This window comes from Phyllopteryx taeniolatus, chromosome 10, assembly GCF_024500385.1.
Source record: "Phyllopteryx taeniolatus isolate TA_2022b chromosome 10, UOR_Ptae_1.2, whole genome shotgun sequence".
Classification (NCBI taxonomy): Eukaryota; Metazoa; Chordata; class Actinopteri; order Syngnathiformes; family Syngnathidae; genus Phyllopteryx; species Phyllopteryx taeniolatus.
The window spans coordinates 30290154-30314322 of record NC_084511.1 but is presented as its reverse complement, the minus strand read 5'-3'; the positions used below and the strand labels follow the sequence as shown (position 1 = coordinate 30314322).

The 24169-nt window shown below is 45.9% G+C and overlaps 1 protein-coding gene across 11 annotated transcripts in view; it reads right to left on the bottom strand.

The window, feature by feature from the left end:
- Positions 1–24169, bottom strand: part of glra1 (glycine receptor, alpha 1) — a 116428-nt gene that overhangs the window by 5029 nt on the left and 87230 nt on the right. For 8 of the 11 annotated variants that reach the window (XM_061786569.1, XM_061786570.1, XM_061786571.1 and 5 more), the window contains 6 exons: positions 17796–17863; positions 11887–12110; positions 8801–8883; positions 7985–8122; positions 3654–3868; positions 1661–1807 (listed from right to left, as the gene is read on the bottom strand). In XM_061786569.1, coding sequence (XP_061642553.1) covers positions 1661–1807; positions 3654–3868; positions 7985–8122; positions 8801–8883; positions 11887–12110; positions 17796–17863 — 875 coding nt within the window. Of the gene's footprint in view, positions 1–994; positions 1073–1660; positions 1808–3653; positions 3869–7984; positions 8123–8800; positions 8884–11886; positions 12111–12991; positions 16468–17795; positions 17864–18102; positions 21281–24169 lie in introns of those variants that run through there. The other 3 variants (XR_009790351.1, XM_061786568.1, XM_061786572.1) reach the window with 3 other exon arrangements.

Below are 24169 nucleotides of genomic sequence, written 5' to 3'. Positions count from 1 at the left end.
GAGAAAATGCGGCAAGCTCCGATGAAACCGAGGTTGAACTTTTTGGCCATAATCGGTGGACCAATACAAACATCTCCTGCATCAGCCCCCGCCGCCTTCTTTTTACATCACTTACATTTAAGTGACTACAACAAACAATATTCAACATCTGCGCACGCTCACCCCGTGCGTGTGTGTGCGCGCGCATCAGGTAACAAGCTCCATTTTTAGCCTCTGTGCCCCAATTCTGTCCTTGACTTCAGGCAACATCATGTATTACACTTTTTTTTTTTTTTTAATCACACGCACGCGCGCACGCACGCACCTGATAACCTCCGCGCGCCCTTGAGCTAACTATGACAAACGTTGGCCGTTCGTGTTGCCAGGATAAATGGGAGACAAAAAGGCACAAGACACAATGAGGAGCTGGAGGACGAGGAAGAGGAGGACGGCATGAGCAGAGATGGCGAGGGGGAGGAGCCACGGTGGCATCTCAACCAACTTCCCAGGAAGTGGAAAGAGAAGAGGAACAGAAGAACAGGAAGTTGACTGACACAACGAGAGGAAGTGCAAGAAAGGAAGAAGGGAACAGCGGGAAGCAGATGGAAAGCATGAGAGGACGACAGAAAAGCTAGTGGAAGTGAAAAGAAACAACAGGAAGTCGACTCAGAGAGAACGAGAAAGAAGAAAAGAAAGAGGATTGAAAAGAATGACAACAGGAAGTGGATGAAGGGACAGGAGAGAACTGTTCAAAAAACAGCAGAAGAAGAGGAAGTTCACTCAAAAAGACAAGAAGAGGAAGCGGAACAAAGGGGAAACTGCAAGTGCGGGAAATGAAGGACAGAACGAGAGGATGACAGGAAGTGGAATAAACAGTGAGAACAAGAAGAGGACGAGGAAGAGAACAGAAAGTGGATGGAAAAAATGATTTCTATCTTGCCGACAGACGAGCAAGGGGATTTTGGGACTTTCAGGTGAACCCCCCCCCAAGCAGAAATATATTTGATCCTCGTACCGGATGACTCCGAAGGAGCGGTCGTCAGCGGACGAATTCAGACGAGCGGATGCAAAGTCTTGCCTGTTAAATGTGTCACTTCAGAAATAAAGTGAGAAAAAGCAAGTCACAGCATTTGCACAGAAAAACTCAAAACCTATTATCGATCAGTTTTGAAGGGGCAATAAAGTAAGACCCCCCCCCCCCCCCCCCCACTTGACGATTGGCTTTGAAAGTGCAAACATTTTTACTTTTCTTAGAAAGGTTCAATGCACTTGTTTATAAATGTGGTTTTAAACTATATTAAATATATGCAGTATACAATATATGCATGTGAATGAAAACATTATTATGTATATATATTCAAATGTATTTCATTTTGTACATTTTTTGGGGGGGTAAAATGACCCCATAGAACTCGAAAGTCCAAGTGTAGGACTTGAGTTGAGGGCAAAGACTTAAGACTTGTGACTTGACTTGTTCCCACCTCTGCATTTTGGGACTTTCAGTTGGAAAAAAAGAATAATCCCCCCAAAAATCAATCACTTTTTGTCAATGCTTGTCTTCTGAAATTCAATGTCAAGCATTTTTGGTTGGTTTCCTCTGTGACAAAACACCATTTGCTAGATTTGAAGACTGACAAAAACAGACCTTTTTGTCAGTTGTGTAGCAAAATGAGGAAGTGACCTTCATGTGTCGCCGCCGCCGGCGGAAGCGAAGGAGTTCTTTGTGCTGGCGAGCGATGAAGTTGACAGCGGCGTACTCCAGCAGCGCCGAAAAGACGAACAGCAGACACACGGCCATCCAGATGTCGATGGCCTTCACGTACGACACCTGCGAGGAAGGACGGCCGCCGACGGCCGAGGAAAGCGTGAGTGGCGACTTTTCAACGCATCTCCGGCTAATCGCTAATCGCTTCGCGGCTTGTCTGCAAATGGCGCCTTCGTCCTTGTGTCAGCGCCCCCCTCGGCCCGCGACAACGTCGCAAAGCAAAACGGCAGACTTCCTGCGTCGGGCACGGCTTCTCGGGACCTTCCTTCTTGTGGCTCTACTCACGGTAGACATCCGTACCGCTTCTCCTCGAGGAAGAACTGGTCGCCGGCCAATCGCAGGGAACATTTGGACAAACAAGCATTCATTCGCACTCCCATTCCCGCCTACGGGCAATTCAGAGTGTTTCATGATCCCGGCGTGCATGTTGTTGGAATGCGGGCGGCTACCGAAGTACGTGGAGAAAAGCCACACAGGCGAGGCCGGATTTGAACTCGGGTTCTCAGAACTGCGAGGCGGATGCGCTAACCGCTCTCCTAGCGGGCCTCCCATGACAGACTCTTCTGTTCATGTTCCCAAAAATGAATTCCAGGGGATGAATCAATCAAAAAGTCTTTTTGAGCAGGATTTTTGTGGGTGAACTCCAAATTTCACGTAGAAAAGTTCGGGAAGTGAATTTTCAAAAGAACTTCTCGGTTCCTTTGCCCCTGGAATTTCTTGCTTGGAAATGACCCCGAAAACCAAAATGGCCGACTTTCTGTGTCTTTTCAGGCACGGCTTCTTGAGCTTTTTTTGTGGGTGGGGCTAATCGGTTTGCTACGGTGTAGCTACACTACGTCAAACCCACTTCGGGGGGCGGAATTATCGAAACATTCCGACGGCCGCCACTGAGCCAATCTTCCGGTTCTTCGGGAGAAAAAGTCCATTGATGAGGCCTACAAAGAAAAGTAACGCTGGGAAAAATGAAGCACGAGTGCAGAGAAGTCACGTCATGTTCGTGTTCAGGAAGCTAACGGCGCTGCGCTAAGTGCGTTGTGTTCGTTTCCTGTGCACTTCCTTCCTTTGCTCATCTTCCCTCCGTCCTGACGTGCAGCCACTGAATGTGCAGCAGTGTGTGAGTGTGTGTGTGTGTGCGCGCGCATAAGCTCAGCTGTGCTGTGCGATCATTATTGTGACAGCTGAACTGCAGCGGAATCACGGTTCACTTGTTCAATTTTTAGAGCGCATGAAGCACCTAATGTCCACAAAGCGCACGTGTGTGTGTGTGTGTGTGTGTTGGGGGATTACAGCTTCCCTGGACATAATTATACAACCGCATACTGGGTCACGCAAGTTAGGACTGGTTTTTTTTTTCTCTTTCTTTCTTTCTTTAATCTGAAAATCCTTCGTAGCAAAATATCTTTTCCGCTTCTCCTCGTTTTTGTTCTTATGTTTCGCCGCGCAAGCGAACAGTGGCTGCGTTTGGATTCATTCATTGGTAGACTTTTTTTTTTTCATAGACGACAATGTTTTTTTCGAAAAATCCGTTTCTCGTGATTCCGGAGTAAGGAATGACCGAACGCGGAATCGTTCGAATCGCGACAAAGGGATTTTTACGTAGCAGGCCGAGTTAGTTCCGAAAATGTCCACTGAAAATCTGAATAGTGAAAATAATTGACGGCCAGCGTAATTGCATTGAATGAAAGAATATTTTGGATTTTGGGGGTTTTTTTTTTTTTGTTAACCCCAAACGTTCTTGAATAAGCGCGGCTAAACGGACACTAAGTGGTTTCTGGCTTGGTTCCTCCCCCCGCAATAGAAGAAAAAAAACAAAACAACAAACCGTGAAAACCAAATCAATTGCAGAAACGTGCGTATGCGGACTCCTGCGGATATAGGGCGACGGCGGGCAGGTCGGACGGCGGCTGACCTTGGGCAGGGAGGCTCGGGATCCCGAGCTCTGCGTGGTCATGGTGAGCACGGTGGTGATGCCCAGGCCCACCCGGGCGGGGGCGGCGTCCATGTTGATCCAGAAGGACACCCAGGACAGGATGACGATGAGCAGGGACGGGATGTACATCTGGATCAGGTAGTAGCCCATCTGACGCTCCAGGTGGAAGCGGGCCTCGATGCACGTGAACTTGCCTGAACGCCGACGAGACGACAACACGGGAATAAGCTCTTCCGAAGTCTGCGCCGCAAGTTGGTAAGATTGATTGATCGATCGATTGACTGACACAGCAAGCAAGAATGGATTCACGCGGGCTCGACGACGGCTCACGCAAGATGCCAAACTCCGCTCAAACCCCGTCGGCGCTTTGAACGAGTCGCGTTCTTCTTTTTGCCGTCAACTCTCAAACGCGCTCGGGCCCGTTCTGCAACGGCCGCCTCGCTTTGTCGACGGCAGGGACGTCGCCGCCGCATTTTGCTTTGCACTCCGCTCACTCGATTTTGCGTATCCGCCGATAGCGTGCATGTCTGAATTGTACAAATTAGCTTCATTTTTTTCCCCCTCAGGATTATTTTGTCGCTTTATGCCCTTTCAAAATGAAGACATTAAAAAAAAAAAAAAAATAATTTAAAAAAATCTTTTTCATCCAATACCAATCAGATGAAAATGACGATGGATCGGATCGTGAGGACTCCACGGCGGCCTGAAACGCGGGTTTCGCCGAGAACATCGAGTAAACGTGGCGGTGAGGAGACACGAGTTGACGGCGGAGCAAGCGGGTGACGAGTGGAGGGCAAGGACGGACGGGTCACTGAGGAGATGAACAAGTGAGGAGTGAGGAGGATGGAGGCGTGTGTGCCAGCTGAAGCGTGAGGAGGAGATGAGGAGCGAGGAGTTGACGGTGTAGAACGCAGATTGTCATCTTTGCGGACATCAAAATGCGGGAAGGCAAAGCGAAGAGACGGGAAGTCAAATGGCCACAGAAGGAAAAAACATGGCTGACGCCACACCGCAAAACATTCGAGCCACGCAAACAGCAACACATCCCTCCCTTAGCCTTTGCTAAATGGTTAGCATTCGCGATTAGCATGAGCACGCTAGCCATTATGATTTGAGGGAAAAAGACGCTAACTGCAATTCAGCTCCCTCACGCATGTTAGATGTACATTGCAATTAAAATAGTGTCTTAGAAATCACTTACAGACGCTGTTGTTTTTGTTTTCAGCGAACGTTTTCCGACAGCGTTTCCATCTGAAACTAACACGGACACGGTCGACGCGGACAGCGGCCAAACGGTTCCGGGCGGCGCAAATATGCTTTGAGGAATATTTGTGTGTTGCCTCGAGACAGACCTTTTTGCGTCGACCGACATCTGTATATGTATTCTTTATTATTTGCGGTCGACTTAGCAGAGTTCCGTCGAATTTTGGTCACAGCCCTAATATATAATATCCACCCGTCCGTCCGTCCATTTCCCATAGCACTTGTCCTCACGAGGGTCGCGGGCGTGCCGGAGCCGATCCCGGCTGACTTCGGGGCGAGAGGCGGGGTACGTACAGCCCGAACCGGTCGCCGGCCAGCCATAGTTGAGTCATTGAGGGCACGATGTTCATTTTAGTTGATGCTGCAAGCTGCTAAGAAAATGGATGTTCATCATTTGGACAGCCTTTATTTCGAACCATAGAAACGTTTTGGACCCAGCCCCCTGAAAGAATCCGAATAGAAATGGCGAAGCGGAATCGCTCCGGTTCAAACGATGCCCAACCCTTAGTAGGGAGGAATTCCCGACGCGGCATTTTGCACTCACCGGCGCCGCCGTGTGGCGGCAACGCCGACAAACGCGGCAGATGGCCGGCCGGCCGGCCGCTTAATCGGCGCAATCGATATCGGCGACAACCTTCATACGCCGCGAGAGGAAGACGAAGATGAGGAAGAGGAGATTTATGTGCGCGATACACTTGAGAGCTTTTAAGCGACGTCCATATTTTCCATCCCCGCACAAGACTGGAATGATTCATCTGTGTGTGTGTTAGCTTTAATCAATACAGTCCGGTAGACCGTAACACACACACACACACACACACACACACTTGCCAGTCTATATACAGTAGTCTAGAATATAACGCTGCGTATGGGCAAGAATGAAGTATATATTTTATATTTTCTCTGGAAGATCAAAGCAAATGATAAGATGTGAACAATTGTGTCTTTTTGATAGTTGTGTGCTTATATTTTTTGCATTTTGGAAATTGTGAGATGACTAACTTTCATTGCCCCTGCGACCCCGACAATAACGTTCTATTCCATTCGATTCTCTGGTCAACAGCGTGATTTTAACGTTATCGAAAAAAAAAAACCAAACAAACAAACATCCTTTGACTGTAAATGACCATTGTTGGTATCTGAAAATATTCCTCTGTAATTCTAAATTCCCTGAAAGTGAATAAGCACGGTTGGAATTTGAAATTGATTACGCACGAGTGTGAATGTTGTTCTCACACTGCCAACTTTTAAAACATTGTCACTGTTTTGATCATTTTATCAATGATGCATTTTGATTGTATATTTTACAAGTCAAGTTTTGTATGTGAACAATTATTCTGCATTTACAGTTTTTATCCTGGAATCGTTCCCATCCCTATTTTTTTTTTTTTAATTCTTCCATCCTTCCATCCACCCTTCCTCGGCTGAAACCTCTTCTTCTGCTTTTTTCAGGGTATCTTTTCCATTTCTTGCTTCCTTTCTCAGACCTGCTTTTTTTTTTCTTCTTTTCTCCATTGGCTCCATCCATCCATCTTCTGAGCCGCTTCTCCTCACGCGGGTCGCGGGCGCGCCGGAGCCTATCCCAGCTATCAGGAGGCGGGGTACACCCTGAACCGGTTCCCAGCCAATTGCACGGCACAAATATAAACAAACAACCATTGGCACTCACATTCACACCTACGGGCAATTTAGAGTCTTCAATGAACCTACCGTGCATGTTTTTGGGATGTGGGAGCAAACCGGAGTGCGCGGATAAAAAAAAGCCACGCAGGCACGGGGAGAACATGCAAACTCCACGCAGGCGGGGCCGGGATTTGAACACCAGTCCTCAGAACTGTGAGGCAGACGCTCTAACCAGTCTCTACCGTGCTGCCCTATTCGCTCTATCCTTCCTTTTTAACTTCCTTCCCTTGCCACCCCCCCCCCCCCCCCCACAGCTCCCTTTTGTCAACAGTAGGGCTTGACAGATTCAACTGGCCGATACTAGCGCTTTACAAATCGGCAATTTTTGACCTTTTTTTTTTTTTTTTTTAAACACATTACAACGTAAGACAAAGATAATGACATGCAAATAAACAAAACTCAGCAGATTTTTGCCAATTTTTCTCTGTGTTGTAAAGGGACAAATGCTTAAGGACAAAATACTGTTGTCTTTATTGCTGTAAGCGTTAAGGCACCAAAAAGGACGTTTTTTTAATTCAATATATATATATTTTTTTCTATTTAATCATTATCTGAATTTATTTCTGCCAAATATCAGAATTGGTATCAACACAATCCATATCGCTTCCTGGCTGTAACCAAGTTGCAAGGAAATTGTAAAAACGTTGTAACAATATTGCAAAGCTGCAGCCAGGAATATGGAGCACAAGTCGCGAGCGAAGCCTCGTCAAGTCCAGCGAGCGCTCGCAGTCGTTCTGCTTTTCGTTGTTCGTGCGGTGGCGAGTTGTGCAATGCAGCAGGCGGCAAGTTAATTAGTATTTCAAGAGGCTTTACGTCGCCCGCTCTTTGTTTGTGTTGCTGGGCGGAATTGCCGATCCTCTCGCAGTCACACTGCAGCTAATAAATCCGAGACACCCCCCCCCCCCCCCCCCCACACACACACACACATGACACACCTCCACTACTGCCGTATCGCCCATCGGAAACCAGCCAGCAAAACATACACACATGCGCGCACACACACACACACAGAGGAAGATAAGAACTAAAGGAAATGGAGGAAGCGTATACTTCTTAATGCAAACGTGGGAAGGAGAAGCATCTCCTCCACAAGGAGGAGACGTCATCAAGGAGGAGCAAGGAGCAATCTCGAGGAGCAGGGAAGGGGGCTGAAGAGCATGCCAGCATGAGAAGGACGAAAGTGGAGGAGCGAGCATGACGACGTGACAGTCGGGACTCTGTTGAAGGTAGATTGCAGTCTAGTCGTGGTCATAGTGACCGGGCTGAAGGTAGATTGTTGTCCAGTCGTGGTCGCTGTGACAGTGCGGTAGGCAGTAGTGACTGTGCTGAATGTCGATGGCGGTCGCGGCGTTTTGCTGCCTCACCGGTGTTGTAGTGTTTGGTGCAGTATCTGAGGTCTTTCTCCTCCTTCAGGATGAACTGAGGCAGCGTCAGGCCATCCGCCACCTGCACGGCGCCTTTCTCGTCCCACTCGAAGATCAGGTCGTTCATCGTGTAGCCAACTGGACACACACACACACACACACACACACACGCGCGCGACAGCTTAGCATCACTTGGGCGCGTTCGTCACGTTTGGTGACTCGGAGCTGGTCAGCGTGGTGTCGCTGGCATCACCCCGCCGCTTCCTTTGACCTATGACGTGGACATGTTGGGAAAGGTGCGATGAAAATGTGAAGAAAGGTGGAGGCAGGACAAAGGATGCGGTCGCTATGGTTACCGAGCGACACCACGTCTTTGCGACGGGCCGAGAGTGAGCCGGCGGCCCGTCCGCTGCGCCGCGCCCGCTTCCCGGTCGCCTCACGTCTGCCGTACGCAGATCGCATCACTCTGTGTGTGTGTGTGTGTGCGTATACTTGAAAAGCATACTGCGTACTATCAATGTGTGTGTGTGTGTGTGTACGTGTGGACACTACCAATGTGTGTGTACTATATGTGAGTGTGTATGCAGATACTATGCGTGCGTGTACCATGTATGTGCGTATACTGTACTATAAATGTGTGTGTACTATACAGTATATGTGTGTGTATCCTATAAATGTATGCGTTTGTGTGTGTGAATGTAGATATACTGTGCGTGTGAACGTGTACCTAATGTGTGTATGTATACTATGAATGTGTGTGCACATACACACTTACTATATATGAATATATCTGTGTGTGTGTGTGTGTGTACTCACAGCTCTCCAACTGCATGATGCACGTCTGCACATCCATCGGGAAGTTCTTCAGATCCATGGGACAGGCCAGAATCAGTGTTATTCTGAGACGCACACACACACACACACACACACGGTATCAGTTCCCGCTAAAAGGATTATGTTGATCTTGATCAGCTGCGTAAACATCACAACTGTGTTGATAAAGTCGTTAAAATAATAGAATTACACTTGCATGGAGAACTCCTCCATTCGTCACTATTTGAAATTGGACAGAATACAAATGATAAAAAGAAGCACATTGCGTTAGTGGTTTACACGTCTGCCTCACAGTTGCGAGGTTCCAGGTTCCAAAGTGGGTGAGGGCCTTCCTGAGTGGAGTTAGCGTGTTGGGCTAACTCCAAGGCTCGAGGGTTAGCATGTTAGCTTCAGTGAAGACCAAGCAATTGTACATCGCTGGGAGTACTCGTTTGTCAAAACGGCGGAACCTCCATTTAGCAGATATCGGATGCAATGGACATAAAATATGTCTCCAGTGTCAATTTCCCTCAAACGGCCGTTTCCAAAGTCTCTTTGTTCCATAAATTCCCGGCGCTGTGGCGCAATCAGTGACCAGAAACTGGTTGAGCGCTTGTCAAAGATTTACACTATGAAGACGAGATCTCAATAACAGATGCGGCGGCCATGTTGGGCGTGGCGACGTTTCATCAAGGGGCAACGAAAGGAAATTAGCTTAGCGTCGCAATACGTAGGCATCTCGCGAATCTCCGGCGCCATTGACGTCTACGGCTGTTGCGGGCGCTCCTTGTGCTCTAGTCTTGTTGACACTGCGTATCGCTCTGATTTTTGCGACAGTACACTGCATTCAATTATTTGTCAAGACTTTCTTCAGGGCATCAAGTCGTGATGGAGATGGAAAAAAAAAAAAAAGTAAACCAACCTCGAGGTTCGTGCAAACGGCAAAACACGACAACGACTTTCTACAAGCACGCTATTATCAGCCGGCGACAAACAACGGCCGGTCAACATCACGTGGCGCGTACAGACAAAGGGCGGACCGCTCGGCAGGACGGTGAGCGGCGCAGTGCGGCGCGTGTGTGCGGACTGGCCCTCCCGTAACGCCTCGTTTCTTTTCCCCGGTGGAGGCGATAAAACGAGGATCATAAAATGCGAGTCATAAAAACGTGCCGCTGCTCCAAAAGCAGAAGAAAAAAAAAAAAGGTTGTTATCGTAAAAAGAATAAATGCATATTTTGTCAGGATGAGAAAAAGTCGGAATCCTACGAGGATAAAGTCGTATTTTCCTAATTAAAGTCGTAAGATTACCATGACAAACGCTTCGTTATTTTTTCCCTCGTAATATTGTGAGAATAATGTGTTTTCTCAAGAAAAAAAAGGTTAATTTCACAAGAATAAATGGACATTTTGTTGGGGTAAAAAATGTCGTAATCTTACAAAAACAAAGTCAGATTTTTCCAAAATAGTCGGAATATTACATTGACAAATTCGTAGTTAAAACATTGCAATATGTAAGATTAATGTCACTTTTACAAGGAAAAAAAAATGTCACAATCTTTCCAAGAACAAAAACATATTTTGTCAGGATGAAAAGTTATAATCTCACAAAATCAAGTCATATTTTTTCGTAATATTAGGATGACAAAGTTTCTTTTCCAATTAGCAGGGCCCCAACCGATTCATCGGCCGAAATTCCCCCTTTTTCAAATCGGCAAATACGCGTCGAGGATTGTAAATGTATTTATTTATTTAACAAATGAACACAACATAGGACAAAGATAATGACGTTCAAATAAACGCTAAAAACAAATCGGCAAAAATGGCAAAACATCGGCCGATTTTTGCCAATGACAAATACTAAAGGACAAAGTATTGTAAAGCCATCATTCTGTAATTCGAGACCAAAAAAGAAGTTATTTTATTTATGATCAAATTATTTTTATTAATCGGCCGATTACTTTAAAAATGTTATTCTGTCAAATATCGGAAACGTCCTCAAAAAAATCCTTATCGGTCGGGCCCTAGTCATTATTACGTTATTCTTTTTTTAATTGACGTGCCAGTCCTAATATGCTGGTATGCCCTTTTTTTGTTTTTTGTTTTTTTTAATGATACCACAATAAATGACAGCAAACAATTTGAGGGACCTACAAACAACAGCTCTCGGAACCTCCCCCCCCACCCTCCACCCCGAGTTTGAGAACCAGCGCAGTAAAGAAGAAGCCGAGCAAGGTGTCATCCTGTTCGGAAGCGGCGTGGAGGGTTCTCGGCGCTCCTTCTCCTCCTGCCGGCGGACACGATGATGGACGCCGCACTAAGAAGCTGCGTAGATTAGCAGCCAGGCGAGGCCAGCCAATAAAAAGGGAGCACGAGGAGGACGTGGCGGCTATAACTCCCGCAGCCTCGAATTGGATGTCGGCGAGACGCCACCAAAAGAAAAACGGGCCAGCCCCGCTCTGACGCGTCGATACGAGTTCTGGAGGGACGGGGTCAAGGTCATAAAGCACGGCCTCAAACCGCAGCGAAGGGCCTCAAAAGTCTTCCCTCAAAGATCGTTAACACTTGCAAGCTGCCTTCCTGCGAGGACGATGAAAGAGAAACTACCGCAAAGTCCTAAAAACAAGACAACGCTTGAGTTTCTCTGCTAGAGGGACTCATTTGCAGTGAGTGGTGACGGGAAAAGCTGCACATCGCTCACCTTCCTCATCATTGACCATTGTCCATACCACATCCAGGAAAAAAAAACATGTGAGTTGCTATGATCATGATAATGAACCTCCTTGAACCCTTAAAAGTGGTTTCGAGGGCTGAATTGGATCACAACTCATGAGCGGAGCTATTATTTTTATGCTTATTTTCTAAGCCAAATGGCTGACTTCCTGTGTGTTTTCAGGCATGGCTTCTTCAGACTTTTTTGCGGGTCTAGTCAAGATAGACAAAGTTAAACTACCTTCGAGGGCTGAATATTCCAAATTTTCCAGGGGCGCAACCAAGCCCATTTTTGGGGGTTCCGCCCACTTGTAACAATAAATACCTAGATAATGCTCCAACTAATATTGCTACTGATGCTAAGTGTAGCGTGGAAGTCACCGTATGCTGTAGAGCACGTTTCCGTTCTTGGAGATGCGCAGAAGTTTGTTATCGGTGGTGACCTCGTGGAAGTTGGCCCCCTTCTCGTTAGCGAAGAACAAGTCGGGCTTCCAGATGGAGTCCAACATGGACGGGTCCAGGTCCAGAGAGTCGTCCGGGTACTCGCTGTAGGCCAGACGCGGGTCGTTCCACTGCTGCCTCAAGAAGATGTTCACTCTGTAGTCCTGTCCACAACACAACACACACGGGCTACTTTTCACAAATCGTACGCCGATCGACACGAGCCAGCTTCGGAAAAAAAACCCAATGTGGCAATTGAGGTGCTGTGATGCCCTGGCACGCGGGCAAGTGGAACCCCAGTCGGCGTTTATCGAACGGCAAAAACATCCATACTCAACACCGCTTACCGTGGCATCCCTGCTGACTTCGGGCAGAAGGCGGACTACACCCTGAACTGGTCGCCGGTCAGTCGCGGGGCACATATAGACACGGACAACCGTTCGCACTCACATTCACACGCTGCCCGCACCGAAGTCAGGCGAGCGGACCGCTACACCATCAGGGACTCGGAACAAACAGTCAAACACAAATACAAAATGTCACTTACTAGGCCACACCCCTTAAAGGCACACATCCAACCCACAAATACTAATGTACGCGCAGTAATTACTGGGCCCGAGCGATTCATCGGCCGATATTCGCCCTTTTCAAAACGACATTTTTTTTTACATGAACACATTACAACATAAGAAAGATAATGACATTTAAACAAACATTGAAAAAAATAAATCGACAAAAATCGATTTTCAACTCTACTGTCACGAAATATGAAGGGAAAAAAGTTTTGTAAAACAGTGAAATGTTGTGGCTGTCATTCAGATCTTGTTTGATTGTTGTGAGCGTGAAGGGACCAAATCAATTCTTTGATTCATTTTATAAAGGTACATTTAAAAAAATCTGAACAGTGTCACGAGATTAATGTAGTTTGGTAATTCAATTCAAATACTGAAAGTCATACAGTATACAGTAGGAATGCAGCACACACACTCAAAGTTACACACACACGCCCAGCCATGAGGCTTTTGGGGAATGATGTTTTTCACACCTGGATTTGGGGGTCCTCTGCCATTCCTCCTTGCAGATCCTCTCACGTTCTGTCCGGTTGGATGGTGAACGTTGATGGGCGGCCATTTTCAGGTCCCTCCAGAGATGCTCAATCGGGTTTAAGTCAGGGCTCCGGCTGGGCCATTCAAGAACAGTCACGGAGTTGTTCTGAAGCCACTCCTTCGTTATTTTAGCTGTGTGCTTAGGGTCATTGTCTTGTTGGAAGGAGAACCTTTGGCCCAGTCTGAGTTCCTGAGCACTAAACCTTCCGGAGAAGGTTTTGGTCCAGGATATCCCTGTACTTGGCCGCATTCATCTTTCCTTCGATCGCAACCGGTCGTCCTCTGCCTGCAGCTGAAAAACACCCACCACGGCATGATGCCGCCACCATCGTGCTTCACTGTATTGGACAGGTGATGAGCAGTGCCTGGTTTTCTCCACACATACCGCCTAGAATTAAGGCCAACAATTTCTATCATGGTCTCATCAGACCAGAGAATTTAGTTTTTTTTTTTTTTTTTTTTTTTTAGCCAACTCCATGCGGGCTTTCACGCGTCTTGCCCTGAGGAGAGGCTTCCTTCCGTCGGGCCACTCTGCCATAAAGCCCCGACTGGTGGAGGGCTGCAGTGACGGTTGACTCTCTAGAACTTTCTTCCATCTCCCGACTGCATCTCTGGAGCTCAGCCACAGTCATCTTTGGGTTCTTTTTGACCTCTCTCTGCTCCCCCGATTGCTCAGTTTGGGTTCTGGTCGTCCCAAACGTTAGCTGTAAGGTCTTATACAGACAGGGGTGTGGCTTTCCTCATCAAGTCCAATCAGTATAGTCCAACACAGCTGGACTCAATGAAGGTGTGGAACCATCTCAAAGATGATCAGAAGAAATGGACAGCACCCGAGTTCAATATATGACAGTCACGGCAAAGGGTCTGAATACTTATGGCTGTGTGATTTTTCAGTTTTTCTTTTTTTAATAAATCTGCAAAAATGAACTTAAATGATTTTAGCAAATGGCTGCAATATAACAGAGTGAAACATTTAAGGGGGTCTGAATACTTTCCGTGCCGACTGTATGTGCCCTGCGATTGGTTCAGGGTGTACCCCGCCTCTCGCCCGAAGATAGCTGGGATAGGCTCCGGCACGCCCGCCACCCGTCAGGAGGGGAAGCGGGAAGGAAAATGGATGGAAGGATGATTCATTTTCTTTGAAGCGCTCATAAGAAAAGGTCCAAGTTGTCTTACATTCAAACGTATCAAAGGAGAGAAAGCGCACACACGCACACACACGCTTGCTGTCACGGGATCGTCTAAACGGATTTAGCGTTTGGAGAAAAGCTGATAAATCCGATTATTTACGTACTTTGTTGTTTTTCTTTCTAATCACGGATTACAGACGAGTCACTGTTCACTTGTCTCTCTCGGAAAAACACACGCACACGCACACACGCACGCACATTTACACACGCACACAAAAAGCAGATGGAACACGGTCAACGGTCAAAGTGTATTGACAGCGTTTCCAGCCACTTTCCTCGACGGCCAATCAAAAATCAAAGCAGCTCGCCTCGTTCCCTTGAAATGTTGCGCAACCGACGGCGCCGTTATCGCAGCGATCGGCGGCAGACATCGGGCCTCATTCGCTAATCGTGCCCGCACGCATGATTTGTGCTCCAAAGAGTGCGGACGCACGTTTGATGCGCGAACCTGTGATTTCTCAATATTCATCAGCTTTCAAAAACAAACATCTTTTAGCCGAGACGCACAATATATTGGAGCTGATTGTGCATCATCATTTCTAAAAACAAAAATAACTAATCAAACCAGGAATTTGCAAATGAGCTGACTAATGTCCCAAAAAAGCACGAAAAGGAAACTTTTCATGGTCTCTCATTGAGTGCTTGTGCGTTGACTGGCGACTGCACGTTTCAGATGGGTTGAAATATGCGCCTAGCGTGGAAGCGGGAAATGTTTGCGGCGTGATCATATAGTTTTTCAACCACACGCACGCACGCACGCACGCACGCCAGTATTGGAGTTCAGTTCCTATTGCAGACCATCCATTGGACATTTCCTTTTCGAATTGTAAAACCTGTTTGGAATCTGTTTGGATCCCAATAAACAGCATTTGAATTGTACGACGACGTCTGAAGTTTGACCCCGATCTGGTCTCGGCTGACGGCTTTGGACATTGAAAGCAAGCGAGTGAAGTAACTCCTCTCTTGAATCGGCCAAGGCCAACTAAATTAGGAATGGATTTTTTTGCCTTGTCCGATATTTGGAGAGAATAAAATCATGGTCACCGATTAATCGTTCAATTAATAAAAGAAAAAGATATCATGAATAAAAGAACTTTGGTCCACTTTCAACAACGAAGAAATAAATTCCAGGCAGAACATTTGACTGCTTTACAAAACTTGAGTATTTCACTTTACAACAGAGAGAGAGAAAAAATAATCATCGGTGAACTATATGCCAATTTCTTTTGGTTTGTTTATGTCATTATCTGTCTTGTGTTGTAATGTGTTAATATGTTAAAAAAAAAAGAGGCAAAATGAAAAGGGCTAATAGCGAGCTCATTAGTGAATGCTATGTAACGTTTAAGATTTGCATGATTCACATAAGATGGTTTACTTTGGTGTTGAAGCTTGTGTAATTATTTACGCCTAATATGCGTTGTGCGAAGGAAAACACAGACATATTGGATGTGTGTCGCTTCAATGTAACACGAGATGACGATCCATATACTGGTCCTGTTTGGCTGTTAGGTCAAGCAGAAAGGAAGACCTGTATCCCCTTTTATGCCGGACACACTTTGTAAGCTTCCGCTGTGGTTTCTTTATATTCTGATGGATATTTATTGATAATTACAGCCATTCAGTCGAACAGGACAAGGCAGAAACAACAAAGGAGAGAGAACGAAAAGGTCACTCAATAATATTGGAAAAGAAGACAACAAAAGATGACACTAGCTGTAAACAAGATGAGGAAAGTAAATCATGATATACCTAGAACAATGACACATTGGATTCGGGTGTTGTATGGGTCAGGAGTGCTACACCCTGTGAGGGAAGGACAGGACTGGACAGGACAGGACAGGACAGGACAGGGACAGGAGGGGAAGCGTGCAGGACAGGGGTCGTGAACCCGGCTGTCCAACTGAAGTGCGGTGGGAGTGGCTATGTAAATGAGAAATATCTGGAGGACCAGATTGTAAGTGAGGGGATACCCAAGAAATTCGCATCGTTCAAATTCATTATTTGTCGCAATGAGTGAGCGGCCCCACACCCAGTGAAAAAGTCCCAGGGGCTGTGTGCCCGCGTAATTGCTGTGCCTGCGCCGCGGGGGCCCGAGGACCCCACCCCACCCAATGGAGAGGCGGGGTCGGGCCCAGGAGTCGGCCCGAGTGCGGCCCGGCGGACGGGACGCTGAGGAGGCTGCCGACGCCCAGCCAGGAAACGGCACTGAAAACATTCTCCAGACCCCTCACCAGCCCCCCCCCCATGAAAAACCCCGAGTATGCGTGTGTGCCCGGATGTGACGCGTGAACAAATGTTTACACTGAACGGTGCGAGTGTGATTAAGAGGCCTGGCTCCTGCAGGTCGGGCCCAACCACAGGGAGAGAAGCCCAGCGCTACCGACAACATTTATTGGCTTGTTCGGCTGCCGTAGCGTCGTGTTCAAGTGATTTTGGGTTTACAAAAACATACTCAACATGCGAATAATATCCTTTCCATAAAGTTCCATTCAAAATTGGATTTATGAAACACACACAGGGGGCAATTCTTACCTGATTTGTATATGAAATATAATTTAGATTGTTTCTTATGTAACACTCGCGGCTCGGTGGGCCACCTCCGGACCTCCACGTCATTTTACCGCAATTTGTCCTGAAATTGACTATTGAAAAATAGCCTTACAAATGAAAATGACAAAATAAATGCAGGTGTAATATTGTAATATGATGGGTTGATTAACAATTAGGGTTACCCACAGAATATATCAACTCGGGCAGGAGATTTGAAACCTTTTATGAGCCCAACACAAACACCTGACGCCGTCAGGCCCGCCGCACACCGACTGACACCCGAATGCCAACGACGGATAACGTCAAATTGGTTGGCTGCACCTAAGCCACTCCGGTGTTCAGTGCCGGCATCTGTTTGCCAAGAATGTGCTTCCGTTTACTGTCTTTTGATACCCTTTTGTTGAAATAAAGCGGCACCGGCGGCTGTTTCCGTCGTCCTCCCGCTATCCAAACCACCTGTCAGTGGTAGGCTATATTCAATTAGCTCACAAATTTGACTTGACCACAGATGTGCAGTTGAGTAACTTAAGACAGTTTGATTTTCCAATATTGCATATTTAGCTTCTTTTATTGAAATGATCCCAAACTTTGGACATTACGCACTCTTTCCTCCTGACTGCGATATAGCGACTACTCTGTGATATAAGTACAATAAAAAAAAAAACTAAATTTGAAATGCCATATAGTGAGGGATGCTTGTAGTTTCCCAAAAAAGAAGACAAACTATCGATCTTTTACTTCCCTAAAAAGAAAAGACTGAAGCTGTCCATCTGTCTGTCCCTGTTCACAAACACGAAACACAAGCGCTTTGTTTTGCATTTTGTTCCTTCGTGAACCGAATGGCGAACTTCAAACGAAGGTCCGTACCGAACTGAGAACATGACAGCGGCCGTAACTACCATGCGTTTGATGCATGTCCATGCAGAGAAGAAGTCGACTTCGACATTTTCTTTTCTTTTTTTTTTTTTTTCAAAGTCTTATTCCATCAAACAAAGCGACTCACCATGGTGGTCTCAGCGATGGAGCCAAAACTGTTGATGAAGATGTTGCAGGTGACGTTGACGGGAGGACCTGAGGAGCAGCAGAGCACGCCGCACGTCAAACCACGGGAACATTTCACAATTCGACATTTTGGGAATCATAAACAACACGCGTATCAATGTCATTGTTCCAATTTTAGACAAGACATTTCAAAAAAAAAAATAAAAAAACACCCAGTTGAATTTTGAGAGGGAAAACTGGCCGTCCGATACACCATATACATGTATTTGCATTGAAATGAAAACGATAAACTGAAATGAGGAACATACTTGGCACCCGCCCACCAGTACCATCAAAGTACCAGCGCTGTGGTTTTCCAAAAATGGCTCCTTTCCTATTCAACTTCACGGAAACGGGTCCTCGTCCCGTTTTCGTGCGTCCTGTTCCGATCGACAATTTCACGTTGACCGGTCGAACCGGTGCCGGGCTCATTTTTTCCAGCTTTCCGCGATGACTCCTGAGTGCATTTTCGTTGGTCAGACATTTGCATCAGGATACACGCACTTAAAAACAAAAATATAGTTTTTAGTAGGGCCCGACCGACTAATCGGCCAGCGAATTGAATCGGCCGATATTAGCCCTTTTCAAATCGGCAAAAATCCCCTTACACGTTAACACGTTACAACATAAATACAAAGATAATGACAGTCGAATGTTCTGTCTATAATTGATATCTTTATTGTTGTAAGCCTTATTTTTTTAAATCAATCGGCTGATTAATCGGTTCTCGGAATCATCGGCCACAAGAAATCCATATCGGTCGGGCCCTTGTTTCTGAGCATTTTGAGGTCCTTAACGTGGCCGTTCATTGCTTGGAAGAATATTAATAAACACAATGCTTTTAATAAATACCACTGAAACAAGAAATATGCAAAGAGTCTTGTTTGTAGGCACATAAATATCGGCATTGCAGTCACTTCGTTTGTCTTTCGTCATGTTTCCTCGTGGAAAATTTACATCGATCGGACTTACGTTAGGCTCACGACATTTGGCCGAACTCCTACGTACTGAAAACGGTACCAACGATAATCCCATTTGAACTACGATTGAATACTAACAGTACAGTGCAGCCTGAGTAGACACAACCCCCAAACTAATCTTCTTGGCAGGTGCACAAATATCGCCATCGCCATCGCCATCGCTTCTTTTAGAGTTCGTCATGTTTCGTTGTGGAAAAATTCTGTCGGACTTCTGCTCGCCCTCTTCCGTTTATCGAACAGTGTTCGACTCAAGTCCCAGATGCTAAAAACGGTACAAAGGCTCATCACAAATTGAACGCCATCTAATATTAACAAAGTCCTTTATTTATTGATTTTCACCGGTAAACCCGTTGCATCCCAAGTGGGAACATCAACGCTGATGGGCGCGCACACACGCACACACAGAGGTCAATCGAAGTGTTTTATCGTCCTTCAGGCGCCGCCGCCGTCAGCCGCCATCTTGATGAAATATTCACATAGATGAAAAATCCATGTCAGATGACCCGTGAGGACCCCAGCGTCCAGAAATTCGTTTCAAAGTCAAACTTCGTCCTACATAAACATCACTGCACTCTGTGTGTGTGTGTCATGGCGGACGTGATGTTTCCACTCTGTATAAAACAAGTTTACTGATAAATATTTCAGAATGATGACGTTTTCTGCCTCGCAGTTCTGAGGACCGGGATTCAAATCCCGGCCCGGCCTGTGTGGAGTTTGCATGTTTCCCCCATGCCTGCGTGGCTTTTCTCCGGGGTCTCCGCTTTCCACCCACATCCCCAAAAACATTGGAATTGGGCTTTGCAGTTGGAGGTGCAAAGATATTTTGCGATGGCTGTCACTTGATTTATCTTACAAAATCTTTTGCTGTGGAAAAATACATCCTTCTTCATCTTGGACTCTTCCTTTTGGCTAACGTTGGACCGCAGTCCCAAACGGCGCAAAACGATAATCACTTATGAAATATCCTTTCATACTGACTGTGATTTCTTTTAACCAGCAAACTCGTTACATCCCAAGTCGAAACATCAACTGAGAACACGAGTGCATTAAAATGTGATTACTGCATGCGTGCGCGTGTGTGTAAACGGCAGCAAATATCGACGAGTGCATTATGAGCCTGTACAAACATGGCGGCAAACAAGCGGCGGGGCCCTGCGCCGCCATGTTGACTCCAGGCTCGTTTGTTGGACTTTTATTATTTACGGGATTTATTTGCCTTCAGGTCACAGCGGGCTTTGGGCAAACACACGCAGGCACACGCACGCGCACGCGCACACACCGGGTCGGTCGGTCGGGCGCTTTCATATCCTGCTGCAAGACGCCGTCTAATTCCACAGGCGGGCCGAAGGAAGGAGTCTGGATTACTTTGATTGCCAATTACTCTCCCTGTCAGCGTGTGCGCATCCCTGCAGGCGCTTTGCGCGCGTGTGTGTGAGAGCAGCACAACGGTAGTCCGTTTAGAGTGCACGCGTATGGCGATTGGTCGGCGTATGCGGCGCTGTGATTGGATCGAAGATGGTGAAACAAAAGTGTCTTTGTCGTAAGGAACTCGAGCAAAACGAATAACGACGACAAGATGACCAGCGCATACCAATGTGGACCTGTGGAAGCTCTAGAGCTATAAAAACAAGATGGCACCTATAGAACCCAGGAAGAACCTATAAACCTTCCCAACCTAAAGCCCTACAGAATCCACATTGAATCTATAGACCTATATGACTCGGCTATAACCGAAAGAGACCTAATAGATATAAACCGACGGAACGTAAAGATCTATAGAAGTGCTAAAGAACCCAGACAGAACCCATCGAAACCAGATAGCACAAACATAACTGAAAATGAGCTATAAACCACCAGAAAGTAAAGACGTACAGACTCCAGATTGAACCTATAGTGCTGAACAACCCAGACGGAACCTAGAAACCTGCAGAACCTATAGGTCTACAGAATCCTGATATAACCTACAGTGCTATAGAACCCCGCTAGAATCAGAAAACCCTTATAAAAACTATACCCTCTACCTATATAACCCAGATAAAATCCAAAGAAAGCAGACACAACAAACATAACCAAGATAGACCTACAGTATAAACCTGCTGAATCCTGATAGAAGCTAAAGAGCTACGGAATCCAGATGGAACATATAGTGCTAAAGAATCCAGAGAAAACATAACCCAGCTCGACACAAACCAAAGGAACTCAAGACCTACAGAACCCAGATAGATCCTATACGCCGACATAACCTACCATGTATAGAATCCAGACACGACACATAACCATACAAAACAGAAAAATCTATAGAATTCAGACCAAATCCATGTGTGTACACTGTGCCTATTATAAGCCCGCTAGAATAAACAGAACCAAGGTCGGGTTACGAAACAACCAGCGTTGCCACAGTTACCTTGAAAAAGTAGCATAGTTACTTTAGCTCAAAGGTAACTTAGTTGGGAGAAAAAAAAAAAAAAAAAAAAGAACTTTTTCGATACTTTTAGCAGCTGTCAAGTGCTAAATCCCTCGCCAACCGGCCGTTGTGTTTGCGCCGCTGCCTGCTCGGGTTCCAATACGTCACGCCGCGTCATTGCCCCAGACGGCTCCGTTTATAAAGATTTCAGATTTTTTTTTCGATATTCTAGTTAGTCGTCGTGTGCATTTTAGTAAGGGCGAGTTAAGAATATAGTGCGTTTCCTTTGTTTTATTAGTCATTAGTTAAAGAAAGGCTGAAAATTGGTCGACGCGTATGACATGCGCTGTGACTGAATCAAGTGTCTTGGTCTTTGACTTGCCTCATGTTCCCAAGCGCTGCAGTTTGTTAATGATCATTAGTTGGAGCTGTCTAAGCTGTAAGAGCATATTTGGGAATCCAAAGCATATGAAGCCCGCGACCCGCGCGAGCGGAAGCGCTACGGAACACGGGTGGATGCATGGATAAGCCATCCATCGGATCGAAAAAAAAAAACATTTCTTCTATTTTCCATCCCTCTGTTTTAAAACAATGGGCCATTATCTCAAATTGACATATCTTGATGAGGATTCACTTTGTCGTTTAGTCCTCAACATCAGAAAACATGTTGATCATTGTTTTCCAAAGTCAAAAGCAGATGTTCACAAATGTCTCATTTCTTGTTGACAGACTGAAATTCTGAGCATTTGGACAATTTTAAGTTCAACGAGGTCTCTAAATGATTATCAAAATTGTTGTCAATTACATTTTGATAACTGATTACCAGCAGTTGCGCACGAATTGACCTCTAAGTTGAATTTAGCCCCAAAAGTAAAACAAAAGAAGTGACGCTAATCAAAGACCCAATCATCTTCATGATCCTGAGTGTCGTGTTGGAAGACGTTTCAGCGGATGTAAACAAGCAAAACAGGGAAAAACAGGAATTTGTGAGACTTTCATGAGGATTGTGCTCCTTCGTTAAATATTCCTGGTATTGGCGAGCGGGAGGCTTTAGCGTTATTGGGCTATTTCCCCGCATTTACTGCACACGCTAACAGCTCGCAGGCTGAGGAAAAAAAGTCAGGCTTTGTCTTCTCAACTTGAAAGTCTGCTAACATTTTCCGTCTCGCTTCTGGAAACTTCTTCCTCAGGTCGCCGAGCCCTCACAAAGAACGGAAGACCGAACGATGCTCTTTGTCGCAGCTCATCAAAACAAAGTGCAGAGAACTTCGAAAGAATCGATTTCTTTTGTCAAGTACGCAAACGCGACCACTGTGTGCTGCAGGAAGCTTTTATTGTTGTTGTGGACTCCCGCTAAAAACTTCCAAGCTGCTTTTTATTCCGTCAAACTTGATCACACAGCAGCACACGCACGCGAGCTTTTCAATGGACACAAAGACAGAAGACGACGAAACAACGAGCCTCCTACGGGCACTCAGTTCAGTTCAGCGTCGTAGCGTGATCGATTCTCAACCGAAGTCTTTTCTAGAAGCTTACAAATGTGATGCCTTCATACTCCAGTGCATACCGTACATCATGTAAAAATGGGTCCAAATTCTTTCAATGTACGTGTGCGTAATTTCAGGAAGTGCGTTGGTGCTGTGCTGTTAGCTTGATGCTTTGAATCATCTTGACAGGAAGGAAGATGTGAGTGCGCACTCACACGTGCACAAAGACGCACACACGCGCATCCAGGTTGAGTCACTGTCATGGTTTATATTTAAATGTCACACGAAGGTAAGGCCGGGATGTGTTTTTGCCGCGGGCTGTCGTAAACATGTCGTCATCACGTTTGGGGCCTCGACAGTCGGACAACATTCGGAATACGCCTCACAATCCTCCATACGGCGGCGACCATAAAGCGTCTGTTGCGCAATACTTACACGGGATTTTCTTTTGTTCACTACGGCCTGCGACTGGAAGCTCATTTGTTGTCAAACATGGCCGCGACTGCTCGCGGATGCGGTGCAGTGAATCATTTCAAGTATATTCATATTGTGAAAGATGGACTTATGGATTGATGTCTTGTCTATAAATCTGTGAGTTAATTGACTGTAATTAAATTGATCATGAATCCCCCCCCCCCGTGAACAAGCAGGGAATCGGGTCCAAAAAAATCCCAATAAAAAATCCAAATAAGCAGTGGGCTTCTGTGATTGACAGGGAATAGGTTCCCCTCCAAAGTCTGCAAATGGACACGCCATCAAATTGTACTTCATCCAAACATGAATACTGTAATGACATCATGAAAATCAAATGGAAAGAATTCAACAGTTTGGATTCAATTGAATGGACATTGCACCTTGGCCACGACACACGACAAAGAGACTCTTCATGCTTCACAAAACTGCACTGATATTCGTTGTTCTTACAGACGATAAAGATTATACACCTGTGAGTGTTGTTTGCACCGTTTGTGTTCGGATATGCGTTGCTACAGAATTCCACGTACGAGCCCATCGTTAGTCCATCCGGTGTGCCGCTGTATTCCATTTTGGAATAAGGAAATGCGGGCCAAGTGGCGCATTGTGGATACTTTCCGGAGGCGCTGAGTATTCACAAAGCTTCACTTTTTGAGACTTTTTCAGTTCTGATGAAATAAATCCATTTTGGAACAGCGTAACAAAATGTGGAGAGAGACAAAAAAAAACGCCGCAATGCATCAACGCCCGCTAGGAAAAACAGGACTTCAATTATTCTGAATATATTATTACTCATCGACTCATAGTTTGACTTTTGAAAACAACATTGACTTTTGAACCGTTTCCTCTTTTTTATGGAACATGTACTTATTGCGACACTGTTGAAATTGTGAAAATTGCTCATTAGCTCAACATGCTATGTTGTCCACATGCTGCACAACTATGACGCAACAAGCATATATATTTTTTTTATTATTATTTGCGTAAAGAA